Raw genomic sequence first — 12,822 nt, 5'->3', positions numbered from 1 at the left:
ATATAGCTCTGGTAAAAGTGAAAACACTGAAAATCTGGTTATTCCACCAAATATTAATTTCTCTTTCTGAGTTAAAACATTAGTTTTGTTGTTTCTAAATGAATATTTTCTTGTTTTCTTTACATTATTTGAGGTCTGAAAGTTCTGCATCTTTTTATTTTGACCATTTCTCATTTTCTGCTGATTAGTACAAAATAATTGTTTGCAATTTCAGAGACATGTTGTCAGCAGTTCATAGAATAAAAGAACAATCTTCATTTTACTCAAACATAAACCTATAAAGAGTGAAATCAGAAAAACTGATCATTTTAATTGGCCTCTTATTTTTTCCCAGAGCTGTATATAATGTTGGTAAATATCGTTATCAGCTATAAAAGCAGTATTAAAATCGGATCTCAATATCGGGCAAAGTTTTCATATTTGTGCTTCATAATAAAAAACTGTTTTAATCTCAGAATATTAAAGCCAGATTTTTTTTTACTTTTTTGCAGTGGCTCTAATCTTCTTTTGTAATAATAAATGGAAAACATTAGGAATGCACCAAGCCGATTTTATCTGGCCTAACAATCAACCGCAGCCCTCATCTGAATGCTTGCAGCCAACAATAGTCGCCCCACAGTTGCCAACTCAGCGACTGTCCTGCTACATTTAGTGGCATGTCAGGCTTTTTTAAGATTGCTGATCAGCCAGAAAACTGCAATCGGTGCACCTTTGATATTTATGTTTTCTTATTGTATAAAATAAACAGCGCTCTTAATTAAAAGTTAAAATGCATTTTGTCTTTTTCTGTTCTTCCCGTTCTGTGATTCAGATACTCGCAGCCACTTCACGAAGAAATCGCCCTTCACAAGTACCTGAAGCACAGGAACATCGTTCAGTATCTGGGCTCGGTTTCTGAGAACAGATACATCAAGATCTTCATGGAACAGGTGCCTGGAGGTACAAATCTGCACCGCAGAGAAACTGTGGCATCGCCTTGTAGGATCGATTCTTAGGAAGCTAGGCGACCTCTTTAAGCTTTCAGGTTGTTGGACGTTACTAGTTTTTATTTTCCAGGAAGCTTGTCTGCTCTGCTGAGGTCGAAATGGGGACCTTTGAAAGAAGCGACGATCATTTTCTACACCAGACAGATCCTGGAGGGGCTGCGATACCTGCATGAGAACCAGATTGTCCACAGAGATATAAAGGTGCCAGTAATCAAATGCAAAGCGGTGATAAATACGGGGCAGCTTCAGCTCATCAGCAGAGAGGAAGGGAAATACAAGCTGATTTTACACAGTGGCAGGTTAAAGTTTCCAGCACAAATCTGACCAAAACTTTCTCTGTATTCCACTAATGTCGAAAAAACACAATTTTACAATTGCAGTGTTTCTATTAAATAAGAAACACAATTAAAATCACACATGAATAAGAAGAAAACAACTACTTCCTGTTGTTTCCTTCTTCATGGTTTCTCTCAGTAGTAACATCCTGCTGCTGATCATGTGATGCAAAAACCCATCTTTTCATTGCAGTTTTGCGAAATAAACAAATTTCAAAATGGTAATAAAAACAACCACCTCATCCTGGTGCCAAAACTTTTTTATCAAAAACCAAAAGTGTTTTTTAAATTGACGTGTTTCCATTGAGCAAATTTGTTTTGAAAATGTCAAATTGCAGAATTATATGGTGAATGGAAACACAATAAGCTCTTGATAACTACTTTTATCTGTCAGAGTGACGTGGGAATCACCCTGCATGTTTAATAACTGAAGTTATTCTGGTTTAAATTTGATATTAAAGTTTTGAGAAGAACAGTGCCCTTTAATCTGTTACTGATTAAACCGCCTAGTTTAGTACTTAAAAGCCAACAGGAAGCAAAAAATATCTATTTTAAGCTAAATAACCTTTATTTTATCTTCTACAGGGAGACAACGTGTTGGTAAACACCTACAGCGGCGTCTTGAAGATCTCAGACTTTGGAACCTCGAAACGCTTGGCTGGAGTAAATCCCTGCACAGAAACGTTTACAGGTAGCAACGCCCTGGGATGCTTCACGCGATTTCTGTTAGAACAGAGGATAGAAAACCAGAAACGGTAAACAGTTTGAATTATAAAGGAATTTATTGGAGGTGAAACATTGTTGATCTGCTAACTATTTAAGCTAATAAACCACAACTGACGCCACGATTTAACATGACATATAGTGTCTATAATAAAGACTAGCATATGTAAATAATAAAACCTAAACTCTACATCTAATCTAGTTTTTTATAAACATAATAAATTGAGTCAATGCTGGTAGAAAAATCCTGTTTCACAAAATCTTCATTTTTGGTCTAGATTCTAGTGCAAATATCTTAATACACTAGAATATATTGTTTTAAAAATTACTGGCAGATCATTTCATCTATAACGAGAAATTTGTATCTAATACTTTTTAATTCAATATTAAGGAATTATTTATTAAAATTCTCTCTTGAAAAGTTGCTTGTAAGTTAGTTTTATCTTATTTCAAGTGTATTAAGGTATTTGTGGTACAAACTAGATAAAAAAAAAACTGGTAAAATTTTGTGTTTTTGCCGTGTCAGAGAAATATTATTTAGATGCATGTAGTTTTTTTTTTTTTTTTTTTTTTTCAAAGTAAGCATAAAAAGATAACAGAACTCCAGCTAACTTTACTCTAATGTTGAAATAAATCTGTGAAAATGTATCACATTCTTAATTTAAACCCACAAATTGACTCAGAAACTAAGCAGGCAATTCAGTCTGCAATAAATAAATGGAGTCATTGAAATGCCTCCTGCTCTGAGAGCAAACATCAAATGACCCTCCAAATGTCAAGAGCCTCTATCAGCCTCTATGGAAACACTCAAGCATGCGGGCGTGTGTGGACGTACACATTCATTGGCCATCTGGCCTCCTCCTGCAGCCGCAGAGGTGTGTAATTAGATTAGCTAATCAAGCAGAGGCAGAAGGGTGTTTACCTTTCATTAGCGGCTCTGTTGGCCTGCTTATCTGTTTCTGCTGCTCGTCTCCCACGGCTCTGACGCGCTTCTTTATGGCGGCTCCTGCAAACCTGCTCTGAACTTTGGGATGCAGGGAAAATTCAAGCAGGAGAAATGGCCGTCTTTCTCTGCTAATTAACTTATCTGGTGTTTGTTTGTTCACCAGCTGCATTGATCACAAAGATGTTCAGATTTAGGCCAGAATTAAACCGAATCCGTCCAGAGAGCATCAGTCTCCAGAAGTAGACGGTTTGTTTTTAGAAATGTTTGCGTGGTTTGCTGTAGGAACGCTGCAGTACATGGCTCCAGAGATCATCGATAAGGGCCCTCGAGGCTACGGGGCCCCCGCTGACATCTGGTCTCTGGGATGCACCATCATAGAAATGGCCACTGGGAAACCTCCGTTCCACGAGCTCGGAGAGCCGCAGGCAGCCATGTTTAAGGTATGAGATGTTTCCACTTCCTGTTGATGAAAATGTTTAAAAACTAGCTTTCTGCTGCAGGTGGGAATGTTTAAAATCCACCCAGAGATTCCTGAATCTCTGTCCCTGGAAGCAAAGTCCTTCATCCTGCGCTGCTTTGAGCCCGATCCTAACAAGAGACCCATCGCTGCTGATCTGCTCAGGGACATTTTCCTCAGGCAAACCACGAAGGGCAAGAAAAGCAAAATCGCCTTCAAACCATCAGGTGGGAGAGAGACAGACAACCTGAACCAGAAAACATTTCCAGAAACACCTGCTGCATTTCCATACCTTCATTTTTCACGCTCTCCTGCATGCCTGTGTTTTCAGACTACATCCACAGCGTTTCCATTCCAGCGCAGCAGCAGGGCGAAGCTGCCGGCAGCAGCAGCAGCGAACACGGCTCCGTGAGTCCGGACTGCGACTCCAAACATGACGTGTTCTTCCAGAGGAAGAGAACCTCTGGCTCTGAAAACCTGAAAACCTCCAGCTCCAACTACCTGAGGTGAGGACAGACTCAGGTTACATCACAGAGACGCATTAGACACCAGGATGCCTGAGGTACACCTTGCTGTAAACTCTAAAATGATCGAAAGTTGTTCAAACTTTTTATTATTATTATTACCTGTCGTATTTGGCTGCTTTTTGCCAGGTCTTAAATTTTATTTATGGTGGTCTTAAAAAGTCTTAAATTGAATTTAACCTGCATAAACCTTGTTGGCACAGGGTTTGGTTATGAAATGAAAGGTGGTTGGGATGACAGGTGAACGGACAAATTCATATTGCAGCAGAAATTGTCTGGACTTTTCTTAAAACTATAAAAATAAAGAATTAAAGCCTGATCCTCACAGGAATTCACCAGCTCCTCCATTCAGTGAATAATTGTGCTCATGTTTGGAGGCCAGGTGGCGTCTTTGTGCTCTGCTGCCCTTTACAGCATCAATATAACGAAGCTTGATTATTTTGTGATGCTCAGCTGGCGGCTGTGTACACACGTATCGTGTGTCGTCCGCAGCGCCGCGGGGCTGCGTCCTGCTGACTCACGCTTCCCCTGCACTTCCCTGGGCACACACAGTAGCCAGGAGAGGATTGCATCTGCAAGTGAACTGAAACCGAGGTCGTTGTAAATCATCTTGTCTTGCAGCGTCCCAGACGAGAGTTCGGTCTCAGAGGACCGCAGCGTCCCGCCCTCGCCGGAGGACAGGGACAGCGGCCTCTTCCTCCTGAAGAAGGACAGCGAGAGGCGAGCTATTCTCTACAAGGTCCTGAATGACGACCAGGAGAAGGTCATCTCCAACCTGAAGGAGAACCACATCCAGGTCGGGTGAAACATGAAGCCACATGTGTCAAATGCAAGGCCCGCGGGCCAAATACGGCCCGCCACAGAGCTTTACGGGGCCCAGAGGGACACATAACTGTTGTATGCTTAAATAATGTTTTAACAATTAAATGACAGCAGCTTTCAATGGAAGACTATTAGTGCCACAAAAAAGAAAATTTCTGATTTTAAGCTCAAATTTTGACTTTTTTCCTCAGAATTTACTACAATTATTTTGACTTCTAAGATCAATAATTTGAATTCTGGGGGGAAAATAAATTCTGATTAAAAAAGTCAAAATTCAAAGAAAAAAATCTGAATTCTGAGGAAAAAATGTCAAAATTTGAGGGAAAAAAGTCACAATTCTGATTTTTTATTTTTTTTTAATTCCTCCAAATTTTTACTTTTTTCCTTAGAATTTACTACAATTATTTTGACTTCTAAGATCAATAATTTGAATTCTGGGGAAAAAAATAAATTCTGATTAAAAAGGTCAAAATTCAAAGAAAAAAAGAAATCAGAATTCTGAGAAAAAATGTCAAAATTTGAGAAAAAGTGAAAACTCTGATTTTTTTTCTCAAAATTCTGAAAAATTCCAGCTCTGTGTTGAACCAACAGAAATAATTTTATGACATATAAAACGTTACATTAAAAAGTGCACTTTCCTAAGTAGCCACTAGGGGGTGCCACAGTTCTCTTGTACTATCCCATTCACTTGCATGAAATTCAGGCTTTTCTGTGATGTTTGTTGGTCGGCAGTGAATGTGTTTTACTGTGTTGTGTTTGTTGATGTTGTGTTTGTTGATGTGAACTTGTGATTCCAGGGCAGTGAGGAGCTGCTGCTCTCCATGGAGCACATCAAGCAGATCATCTTCATCCTGCGGGACTTCATTCACTCCCCGGAAAGACGCGTCATGGCGGCCACCATCTCCAAACTCAAACTGGATCTGGACTTCGACTCCAACTCCATCAACCAGATCCAGCTGGTGCTTTTTGGCTTTCAGGACTCGGTCAGAACCAGCACAGTCACTGGGATTAGCATCGGACATAAACTTATAGAAAAAAACGCTTATTTTGCATTTTTAAAAACACGTGAGGGGCAATAAAAACAGAAAATTAGATATATGGGTGTGACAGCTGGATGCAATGTTTGCTAAGATTTGCTAAATCTGGAATTTCTTGGTTTAATTAAGATTGCAGGCATGTGACATGTTTATATTTTGCACTATTTTGAAAGTCTCTGATGCCTCCAGGTGAACAAGGTTCTGCGAAATCATCACATCAAACCTCACTGGATGTTTGCCATGGATAACATCATCCGCAGAGCCGTGCAGGCCGCCATCACCATCCTCATTCCAGGTGGGAGAATTTAACTCCTGCAGCTTCCTAATGGTGAAATCTAGATATTTCCTCCCCGGTATTGTACTAAATCATGTTATATTCTTGTCTGTAGAAGTGAAAAGTGAGTATTTCACCTGCAGTGTGTTTGGAGAGTAATGGGGAAATAGTCACTGAAGAGTCGAGCTAACAGGAGGGTTGGAACATTTAAACTGGAAAAGTACAGGACCAGATCTACGCCTGCTGCTGCTTGTATTAGCAAAACATCCCACGGGATCCATCATCAGTGGTTTAAAAGACCAAAATTATCATCTCAAGAAAGTTTTACAACTTACAGTTGACTTTTAAGTACTTCATTAGCAATGAAACTGAAATTATTATTAGCATGTCATATTTGGCTGATTAAGCTCCTTGGTATGCATCATCACACTTTAACTTTACATGAACTGAATGTTTTGCACATTCGCCGTATAGATTTATGCAACAATTCATATTTCGCAGGAGGAAGTGTCACCCCAATATGAGAGTCAATGAGAGAGAAAATTGTTTTCCTGTTAAACATTGAAAGATGTAAGTTATTTAGTGCTAACAGGATCTTAAGTTGACAGCTAATCAGGCTAATGGCTAGCCTGGATAATATCCAACTTTAGCAGCATTGCAAGCTAACAGCCACTCAAGCTAATAGACAAACCTGACGATATCCAACATAAGCAGCAGGTTCTGTTGAAAAAAAAACATTTACCATCTAAAATCTCTTAGATTAAAACTTGATGTTGTGGAGGGAGGGAGGAAGGAAAAAACTACTTTTCTCCTCTCCTATCAATCACACATCCCAAAGTTTTGCACTTGACTCAACAAACAGGCTGTTACAAAAGCAACAACATGAAGCTAAAATGTTAAACAGAAGCTTAAAAACAAGGGAGGTTACATCACTAAGTCAGTGCAAAGACAATATTTGAATAGTGTATCAGGTTTACATTGGGTTCAGGGATCTAATTGGAGCGAATAAGAGGCTTAACACAACATCTGTAGGGTTGGGTTGGTTTTTTTATTTAAACTCTGAAACTGGGCAGCTCTTATCTGTTAGGATCCATTCTTTCCTTTGTCTTTGCAGATAAAAGTGCCTTGCCCTTATTTTCATTCCTGTCGTTCTTTGGGGACTAATGGAGCAATGAGGGGAAACGGCAAATTCACCATGCAGCATAGATGAACTTAGTCATTTTAAAATAAACAAACCTTCTGTGTCATGGAAATGTAAAACACTCTGAAACATTTACTAAAGCTGCCAAACAAGCTATGACTGATCGACGCTGCAGGTGAAACATGTTGGTTTTATGGTGTAACATTTGACTTCGATGGCTGGTTTTGACCTCCAGAGCTGCAGACCCACTTTGGACCAGCCTCGGAGTGTGAGGGGGCAGAGAAGGACGACGAGGTGGACGAAGAGGAAGCCGTGTTCAGTCCCGTTTTAGCTCCAGCCTCGGACGACCCGGGCACCACGCCGGACCCCGTCCTGAGCAGCACCAGCACGGTGAACTCCAGCCACACCCAGGAGCATCAGCGCTCGCACGCTCCGCTCGGCGCCCAGCTGGGGCGGCTCAAGCAGGAGACCAACAGGTACGCACGGAAAGACGCACGGAGAGCTCCAGGTTTCGCAATGTGCTTCAAATGAGGTGGAAATGACAAAACGTCTGTTGAAGCTTTTAACGGAAACTTCCAGATAATCTCACACCAGTAATATGAGAAAAATGCTCATCGTAGGCAGAAAACACGCCCAGAAGCAGCTCAGTCGTGAGATGCAGTGACGCACATAGCCGGCCCAAAGCAGACGTGAGCTAAGCAGCTGTTTAGTGCCCCGACACCATGAGGGGGGCCTCCCAAGAGCGTCACTTCATTTTACTTTGTAGTGATAAATTGCATGTTTTCCGCATTTTTATCACCAAATTTTACAAACAAAAGTTATTAAACTTGCTAACTTGTTTACAATAAATTCAGTGTTTGTGTAGGCCTGTCACAATAAGCAATACATCGATTAATCGCTTGATAAATCATTTCCATCTGCATGATTTATCGTGCAGATGTGTGTCTGTGTCTGGTAAATTTCTGGTTAAAGCCCATCCTCCTTCAGCTGCAACATTTTATGCACCAGGACACAAATATTTGTCTTTTCCAGTTTCTCAAACAAGATTCATGAGTTTTTAGGTGTGTTGGAGAACGAGAAAAGCTTCTTAGAAATGTTTTTAATTACATCTTGGTACGTTAAAAACCTGAAATTGAATGTGTCGTGCATTAATGTGTCTTGGTATTTGGAATAAGGACAAAAACGACAAAGATTATATCCTTTAAACATTGTGACAACTTTGTAATGAAAGAGGACAGTTTTGATTTCATCAGGATGTGCAGGAGATGTAATTAGCATGTCGGCACCATGAGGTGGCAGGAAAATCTGAACATGTTTCTCCTGTACTGACTGGAATGAAGCAGAAACTTTTCCCCTCAGGACTTTCATGTCCTGAGGGGAAATTCATGAAATTCATGATTACTAAAGCCTAAAAAAAATTCAATATGTTGGATTTTTTCCTTCTCTGCAGACCTCCAGTTCTGCAGAATAAATACTTTTGTGTTGTCTGAATTCATTTAATATTTAATATTAAATGAGTTATCAAGCTAGACTACCTTAGCCATTTGTTGTAATTCATGTAGATGCTAAATTTCCATCACGATCATCTCAAACAGTTTTAAAATTAACTCTTTAAAGCATCAAACTTCCTTGTCCTTCATTCAGATTCAACCTGAATGTTAAATAAATAAATACCTGAATGTTCCATGGAAATTAAAGCCTCGCTTTTCTTTTGGTTGTGCAATATTTGTCGTGCTTCTGCCTCCGTAGAAACACCAAACAGCCAAATCTTAGCAACTAGGAGTTAATTATATGGTTTGTATGCTGGATAGTTACTTCCACAGTTCAAAGCGATGTTTTTATGTTGGTTATTGGAAAAATCAAAGCTGAGCTGATGTGTACAACATTGTGTGGCTAACCTGAGAGAAGTGATTCATTTCCAGTAAACCACTTCATGCGTTGTGTCTCTTTTGGATACAGAGGATTACATCTGCATCCTGAAGCAGAAATATGTTGGCGTATTTGACGTAAAACACGTATTTCTGCTTTTTTCAGTCAGCGTTTGGTTTCAGGTTAACAGATCGACTTTGAGACGTGGATGAAATAAAAAAGCACCTGCCGTTTTTTTTCTCAGGAAGGACCCTTATTTTGGATTTGCAGGAATTATTTTGCAAAGGAAGACGATAAATGCAACAATATTTTTAATGTAACTATGTTTCCTGATGCTACAAAGCTGTACTGACAAATTGTTTCACACAAGCCGTCTTTTCTTACGGTAAATGGAAACTTGGGAGTTCGTTCCGTCTCGTATTCCCTGGAAAATAAAACAAAATCGCTGACACGTCATGATATGTGAACAAAGTTTGTGGAAAGTAAATAAAACAAAGACAACTTCAGATTTTTCACCTCTTATTCGGTTTAGTGGAGGCGAGCCAATGTGGAATAATTAGCATTTTTATTGTCTCCTGCAAACTACCGTTAGAGTTCTTGGCACAACTTTGTCTTCTTCCATGAAGAGGCTAAAAGAAACAATCTAAAGAAGAAAAATATATCTATAAAAATATTTGAACATGTCATAAAGTAGTGACTCGTCTGGTTTCATCTCATTTTTTCAGGTTTGAGTTGCTTTTTAACATCTTTACGGGTCTTCCTGTATTTGTCTTTTCAGCAGTTTGGTCTCTTGTTCTGTTTTTAAAATGCTTAAAGTTGATGTTTAACAATCATCATGACTGGAGAGAAAAGGAAAACCCAAAGTCACAGTCGGCCCAGCGGGTTTATGCCCAGTAAGCCCGACAGCCAGTCCAGTCCGGTTTCACCAGATGTAGAAGTCTCCATTTCCACCAAACTTTAACCAAATGTATCATGTATTGAGTAGTAACTACTGACATTTACCCAGTAACATTTACTTGAGTAACTTTTCTTATTAAAAAAAAATGCTTTTAGGAGTATTCTTACAATGCTGCACTTTTTACTTTTAGTTGAGTAATTCTTTTATGAAGTATTTTCTCTTACTTGAGTAAAATTTCTGGATTTTCTACCCACTGAAAGAAAAACAAACATGTTTTAACCAGAAATCCACCAGACAGACACAGACCTGCATTTTGGGTTAAAGTTTTATAAGTTTTTTTTATTGAAAAAAATTATTTGGATTTTTTTTTTTTTGCCAGATTTTGTTGTCCTTTTTGTTACTTGTATGGTTTATTGTCATTTTAGTTGTTAAAATACCAAAATCTCCATTTAACTTGACATTTTGGTTCATCTGATGATGTCATTTTAAAATATTAAATGATAATTTGATCAGCACATTTACTTGAGTAAAAATATATTGCAGTGGTGCTGCTCTTGCTTCTCTGACTTGAGTAAACCGTTTGGGTCGTCTGCCCGTCTCTGGGGTTCTGGTGACTCTCGGTGTGGCTGCAGGTTGCTGGAGGAGCTGCTGCAGAAGGAGAGGGAGTACCAGCATGTCCTGAAGGCCACGCTCCAGCAGAGGACTCATGACTTGGAGCTGATCCGAGTCAGGCACAGACCCCCAGGTGAAAACACTGACTCACGTCTAGTGGCACAGACAGATATTTCCTTCATGTTTATTGTTTTTACATCCTGTGTTTACACATGGCGATTCAACGGCTGCTTTCCGTTCGCCTGAACGCATCCTTGTGGTGATAAAAGTACAATAAGTTCCTAACCAAATTATCCTCTTTGCACCTGCCAGAAATCAAATCTCACACAGTTTTATAGAAACATGGACACATTTAGCGTAGCATAACTTATCATAGCATATGATGCATATTAAGATAACCGAATATCTAAGGGTTTATTAGTAACTCTGACATGGTTGAGTTTTTGGGGTTTTAGAGTGTTTTCCCACCTAATATTCCGGTAGACTGGGTTTGATTTGGGACCGAAAAATTGCAGCATTTGTTACATTTTCAGCTGCTGCTGTTCGATTTCAGGCTGCACTGAAGAACCAAACCATTTGAAAAAGCTGTTCCCCTCCTCTCCTGTGGGGGCGCTGCACCAAGAGCCACTGAAGGAAGAAACACAAAAGCCTCCAAAGAAGACAATGAGCACAACTTCCTTTGTCGCAAAATGTAAATAGAAATGGAGTAGCGTCAGATTTGAGCAGTTGTAGGATTTCTCTTTTGTTTTTGGTAAAAATAAAACACGAGCAATTTCGCCCCCTAGGAATACAATCACGTTTATTTTGATTGTAATTACCCAGAATGCCACTTCTGGGTTTCCCCCTGAAAACTTGCTAAGCCTGATGCTCGGGGTGCTAGGGCAGTCATTCATCCAACTGGCAGCCATGTTTTTGAGTTAAAAATGTTTAAAGTTGACAGGAAATTTGAAAATATCACTTGATAGTTACGCATTATTGGAATACTGGAAGATTAATACATTAACACCAACTATAAAGTCTTAAAAAAGGCAATGATTAAAAAGAACAAAAATAAGGCTAAGCCTGGTGGGGGCACAAGTAAAGCCTGGTTGCCCGCCAGGCTTACAATGCACTGTGGGAAATCCTGCACTTCCTGCTTTTGGAGCGGTTTCTGGTCCAGTCTGCGTTCACATATGCATTCAAACCACACCAGAGTTCACTTCAACCGAACTGAGACCGAGGTGAACCAGAGTTCACTTTTTTGGTCTGCATCAGAGTTCGAGTCCACATTCACACCAACAAACCGAACTAAAGCGCCCTTAGTCTCTGTATTCAGTTCAGAATCCACTTCCTGGAGAAGAACCGTCAGGAGGGACCAATAAACCAACCAGAAGAAGCTTTGCTGAATGAATTAAATTGTCTTTTAAATTTTTTTCTTAAACATTTCCTGTTTAAAAAAACATAACTATCTCATGTCTGAACTTGTTACATTCAGAATATTAAAACTGCTGTGTGGGCCCTGCAGGAGGATTTGGTGCGTCATGACGAAACAGAAATGTGTAAAAACAATTAAGTGACATCAATTGATTTAAGGTTTGGGAACAAATTGATCTTTCAAAAGGACAATGCCCCGAAGCTTCAACAAATTAGTAACAAAATGGTTTATGTTAGAGAGGCCATCGATCTCAGTCCTGCAGGAAACCTGGGCGGAGCTGGAAAAGTGCTGACAAGCCGAGTTTATAAACCCGTTTCCGTTCCACCAGTTCTGTCTAGAGGAAACGGGCAAAACTCCAGCAGACTGTCAGGACGCGCTGCAGGGATTCGATCCGAGCCGCACAGTTTAAAAGATATTTCAAACAAATGCACTGCAAAAACACAAAGTCTCACAGAGTATTTTTGGTCTAGTTTCTAGTGCAAATATTATGAATACCAAGTTTTCAGCAAGAAATAGGAGCTTATTTTACATCAATAAATATTGGGAAGGAATTTCTGGTTCTGCTGTCACTTATAAAAACACATTTTCCCTTATTATAAGTAAAATAATCTGACTCTTTTTCATCAATATTAAGGATTTATTTACTTAAAACAAGCTCCTAATTTTCACAGAAACGTTGCATGTAAGTTCATTTAGCCTTTTTTCATTATATCAAGATATTTGTAATAAAAACTAAACCAAAAATACTTGGTAAGATTTTGCGTTTTTGCAGTGTACTAAGAGA

The 12,822-nt window shown here is 39.4% G+C and overlaps 1 protein-coding gene across 3 annotated transcripts in view; it reads left to right on the top strand.

The window, feature by feature from the left end:
• map3k15 (mitogen-activated protein kinase kinase kinase 15) overlaps positions 1-12,822 on the top strand; it is a 35,998-nt gene that overhangs the window by 18,962 nt on the left and 4,214 nt on the right. For 2 of the 3 annotated variants that reach the window (XM_008396465.2, XM_008396464.2), the window contains 11 exons: positions 812-939; positions 1,057-1,187; positions 1,907-2,012; positions 3,273-3,430; positions 3,491-3,674; positions 3,779-3,953; positions 4,593-4,767; positions 5,591-5,776; positions 6,020-6,125; positions 7,481-7,721; positions 10,645-10,757. In XM_008396465.2, coding sequence (XP_008394687.1) covers positions 812-939; positions 1,057-1,187; positions 1,907-2,012; positions 3,273-3,430; positions 3,491-3,674; positions 3,779-3,953; positions 4,593-4,767; positions 5,591-5,776; positions 6,020-6,125; positions 7,481-7,721; positions 10,645-10,757 — 1,703 coding nt within the window. Of the gene's footprint in view, positions 1-811; positions 940-1,056; positions 1,188-1,906; positions 2,013-3,272; positions 3,431-3,490; positions 3,675-3,778; positions 3,954-4,592; positions 4,768-5,590; positions 5,777-6,019; positions 6,126-7,480; positions 7,722-7,865; positions 8,708-10,644; positions 10,758-12,822 lie in introns of those variants that run through there. The other variant, XM_008396466.2, reaches the window with a different exon arrangement.

The sequence above is a fragment of the Poecilia reticulata genome, linkage group LG20, assembly GCF_000633615.1.
Source record: "Poecilia reticulata strain Guanapo linkage group LG20, Guppy_female_1.0+MT, whole genome shotgun sequence".
Classification (NCBI taxonomy): domain Eukaryota; kingdom Metazoa; phylum Chordata; class Actinopteri; order Cyprinodontiformes; family Poeciliidae; genus Poecilia; species Poecilia reticulata.
This window is presented reverse-complemented; position numbering and strand designations above follow the sequence as displayed.